At 38.8% G+C, this 4703-nt stretch overlaps 1 protein-coding gene across 1 annotated transcript; it reads right to left on the bottom strand.

Annotated features, from left to right (window-relative positions):
- Window positions 1-877: 877 nt before the first annotated feature.
- LOC140076117 (olfactory receptor 2A12-like) lies at window positions 878-1891 on the bottom strand. Its single transcript, XM_072122622.1, has one exon. The coding sequence runs from the start codon at window positions 1889-1891 to the stop codon at window positions 878-880; it is 1014 nt and encodes a 337-aa protein (XP_071978723.1).
- Window positions 1892-4703: the final 2812 nt, after the last annotated feature.

Raw genomic sequence — 4703 nt, 5'->3', positions numbered from 1 at the left:
TAGGCTGTATGCTACAGGGGCTGGCAGACTATATACTGGGAGGCTGTAACCAATGCATTTCCCACCCTCGGCTTATACTCGAGTCAATAGGTTTTCCCAGTTTTTTGTGTTGAAATTAGGGGTCTCGGCTTATACTCGGGTCGGCTTATACTCGAGTATATACCGTATGTTCTAGTTGACTTTTTAACTTCCACATTGACACAATGACCAAACCTACGATTTGGATAATTTTGGTAATATTTTTGAGCTTGCTCAATGGTAAACATTCCATATAGGGATGAGCAGACCTGAACCTGCAATGTTCGAGTCAGTGCCAAACATTGGAGGTTTGAGCACGTACTCAGACTTCAGCCAATCGTGGATGGTAACTAGAAGTTAGACACAAGAAATCTGTCGAGAGCAACATGCCCTACATCAAGATTTGCACATTATAAGTATTCGATCAAGTTATCAATGTTCCCCCAGGAGTGTAGAATTAGGATGGGGTAGATTTTACAAGTTTATACACCTTATGGGCCTACAGAGCCCTTGTCTAACAATGGAAGAAGTCAGTGAATGGAACCCAGCCGACCCTACATTTTAGATGAAGACAAAACTTGAAAGCCCATCTGTCACATCATTTATTGAAGACAATTAGAGGTAACACATCATCCAGGTTACATTTTTTTTTCATATTGAGAATTCATTTTATTAACTGGTTCATTAACTGGTTAATATAGTCATTTATCATAATTATATTCATCACACAAGAAATCCATTACCCAAAAAACAACAGAGAAGGGGAAATGTTGGCTCGTTTTGGACAATACATGTGTGATGTAAGAATATGATCTTACGAGAGATATTCTACAGGTTTCTGCCACTTATATATTATATTTTATTTCATCTTAATTAATTTCCGACAAGATTTTATCATTTCATTGTTGCGTAGACTGTAGATGAGGGGATTGATCATGGGAACCACTGTGACATAGAACGCTGATAAGATCTGCTTCATGATCTCTGTGTGGTCAGAGAACGATGCCAGGTAGGTTATTGAACTTGTAGAGTAATAAATAGTCATGACGATGAGATGGGACGAGCAGGTGGAGAAGGTTTTCCTCCTTCCTTCCTTTGATTTAAGGCGTGAAATGACACGGACAATATTGACATAGGACAACACATTACAAAACACAGGGAAAAATCCAAAGACCACAAGATTTGCATAGAAGAGGATCATGAACTCACAGGAGCCTCCACAAGATGCATTAAATATGTCCATTGCATCACAGAAGAAATTTTGAACACTTGCAACTCCACAAAAAGGCATTTTGAGGAGGAAATATAAAAATAGTGATGCATTCAACGTGGCAGCGATCCAGATTGTGACCATAATCAGGATACAGATTTTCTTATTCAAGATTCGGTGGTAGGACAAAGGATGACAAATGGCGACGTACCGGTCAAATCCCATCACAAAGAGAAGTGTGTCTTCTGCACTGGCACAAATAATATAGAAGTAGGTCTGGGTGAAGCACTGGGTGACAGATAACAGGTCATCACCCGATAATAATATGTAGATGAGTTTAGGAATAACGGCTGTGGTGTAGCAGATATCTATGGAGGACAAGTTACAGAAGAAGACATACATAGGAGAGTGTAGATGGACATCGAGACAAATCACAGCAACGACTACAGAATTTAGAAAGATTCCAGTCACATAAATGATCAAAAATATCCCCAAAATTAACAACTTATCATTTGCTTCTGAGGAGAACGGCAGAATGTGGAATTTTATTAATGTGTCGTTCATCATGAGAGCAAAATTTCTTGAGAAATTCTGAACGTTTAAAAATGCTAAACTCCAATAATTTTCAGTGATATTCACTTTAAATCCTTGTAAAAGTTTCATGCCTGAGGCTGAACGTTATATTCTCCTGGCCCAGTGAAACTCACTCTTCCACCACAGTCTACGGAACTAGAGAACATGGACAATTTTAATCACTTCCTTTTGCATAAAATTTTTTGCATTGCGTATTCTAAAAGTCATATCTTTTTCTAATTTTCCATTTACAGCTCCAATGTGGTGGAATTGAGAAAAAAACAGATTACAAAGATATATATATATATAAAAATCTCCCACTGGCTTTAAATATCAATTGATGTGGAGGCTGAGTCTTCGGATATAAGTTAATCCTTATAGACTGATGCAAAAACCGTGGGAAGAAAGAAGGGGTTAATCTGCTGCCTATCCCTCTGCCCCATCAAGTAGTAATATATATAGGTTATTTTATTAGTATGTGGGCTCTCCATGCTGATATTGGGTATTAACTGCAGTATTTTTAAGAATCACCTCCTGCTTTGTAGTAGGTGACTGCGCCCCTGATCCTGCCGTCCATTTTGTTGCAGTTGGTGCTGCCTGAGGCAAGAGGCTCATCTGGTCTCATGGCTCATGTCCCCCCTTGAAGAAGTTAGAAGCCATTTATTACTGCCTTGTCCTTTCCTGCATGCATAGTGATGAAGCAGAGTAGAAAGGTGAATAGAGGAGCCAACACTGTTTTATAGACCCGGTGGTCATGTGATAATGTCACTGGCGTCCATTTTCCATGCATCTCGATAAACTGTAGTCTGTAAGTGATCCCTGGAAAACAGTCCTGACTAGGACGTGCCCTGCTTTTCAATGGATCAAGGCCGTGATAACCATTGTGATCACTGATCTATTAAAAAGATTGTAATAAGTGCAGCAGTGGGCCGTCCATCCAAAAAAGGGGCGGCATCTGCCCTAACAACAAAATCACCGACTGTTACACAAAGACAAACACTCTTACAAGTCAAACTAATATAACTTCCCATTTCATAGAGAGTTTATCTCAGTATCATACACAGGTAAGTCTCAGTATCATACACAGGTTAGTCTCCACATTATACACAGGCTAGTCTCAGTATCATACACAGGTTAGTCTCAGTATCATATACAGGTTAGTCTCAGTATCATACACAGGTTAGTCTCAGTATCATATACAGGTTAGTCTCAGTATCATACACAGGTTAGTCTCAGTATCATACACAGGTTAGTCTCAGTATCATACACAGGTTAGTCTCCACATTATACACAGGTTAGTCTCAGTATCATACACAGGTAAGTCGCAGTATCATACATATGTTAGTCTCCACATTATACACAGGGTAGTCTTTGTATCATACAGAGGTTAGTCTCAGTATTATACACAGGTTAGTCTCCACATTATACACAGGTTAGTCTCAGTATCATACACAGGTAAGTCTCAGTGTCATACACAGGTTAGTCTCCACATTATACACAGGTAAGTCTCAGTATCATACACAGGTTAGTCTCAGTATTATACACAGGTTAGTCTCCACATTATACACAGGTTAGTCTCAGGATCATACACAGGTTAGTCTCAGTATTATACACAGGTAAGTCTCAGTATCATACACAGGTTAGTCTCAGTATTATACACAGGTTAGTCTCCACATTATACACAGGTTAGTCTCAGGATCATACACAGGTTAGTCTCAGTATTATACACAGGTAAGTCTCAGTATCATACACAGGTTAGTCTCAATAATATACACAGGTTAGTCTCAGTATCATACACAGGTTAGTCTCAGTATTATACACAGGTTAGTCTCAGTATCATACACAGGTTAGTCTCGACATTATACACAGGTTAGTCTCAGTATCATACACAGGTTAGTCTCGAAAATTATACACAGGTTAGTCTTAGTATTATACACAACTTAGTCTTTGTATCATACACAGGTTAGTTTCGACATTATACACAGGTTAGTCTCAGTATTATACACAGGTTAGTCTTTGTATCATACACAGGTTAGTCTCAGTATCATACACAGGTTAGTCTCCACATTATACACAGGTTAGTCTCAGTATCATACACAGGTAAGTCGCAGTATCATACATATGTTAGTCTCCACATTATACACAGGGTAGTCTTTGTATCATACAGAGGTTAGTCTCAGTATTATACACAGGTTAGTCTCCACATTATACACAGGTTAGTCTCAGTATCATACACAGGTAAGTCTCAGTATCATACACAGGTTAGTCTCCACATTATACACAGGTAAGTCTCAGTATCATACACAGGTTAGTCTCAGTATTATACACAGGTAAGTCTCAGTATCATACACAGGTTAGTCTCAGAATTATACACAGGTTAGTCTCCACATTATACACAGGTTAGTCTCAGGATCATACACAGGTTAGTCTCAGTATCATACACAGGTTAGTCTCAGTATCATACACAGGTTAGTCTCAGTATCATACACAGGTTAGTCTCCACATTATACACAGGTTAGTCTCAGTATCATACACAGGTAAGTCGCAGTATCATACATATGTTAGTCTCCACATTATACACAGGGTAGTCTTTGTATCATACAGAGGTTAGTCTCAGTATTATACACAGGTTAGTCTCCACATTATACACAGGTTAGTCTCAGTATCATACACAGGTAAGTCTCAGTGTCATACACAGGTTAGTCTCCACATTATACACAGGTAAGTCTCAGTATCATACACAGGTTAGTCTCAGTATTATACACAGGTTAGTCTCCACATTATACACAGGTTAGTCTCAGGATCATACACAGGTTAGTCTCAGTATTATACACAGGTAAGTCTCAGTATCATACACAGGTTAGTCTCAGTATTATACACAGGTTAGTCTCCACATTATACA

Source organism: Engystomops pustulosus, chromosome 8 (assembly GCF_040894005.1).
Source record: "Engystomops pustulosus chromosome 8, aEngPut4.maternal, whole genome shotgun sequence".
Taxonomy (NCBI): Eukaryota; Metazoa; Chordata; class Amphibia; order Anura; family Leptodactylidae; genus Engystomops; species Engystomops pustulosus.
Note: the sequence above shows the minus strand (reverse complement) of the source record. Positions and strands in the feature narration are given on the sequence as shown.

What these genes read in the sequence shown, in the direction of transcription:
- LOC140076117 (XM_072122622.1), bottom strand. Translation starts at nt 1,891, where the DNA reads ATGAAACTTTTACAAGGATTTAAAGTGAATATCACTGAAAATTATTGG.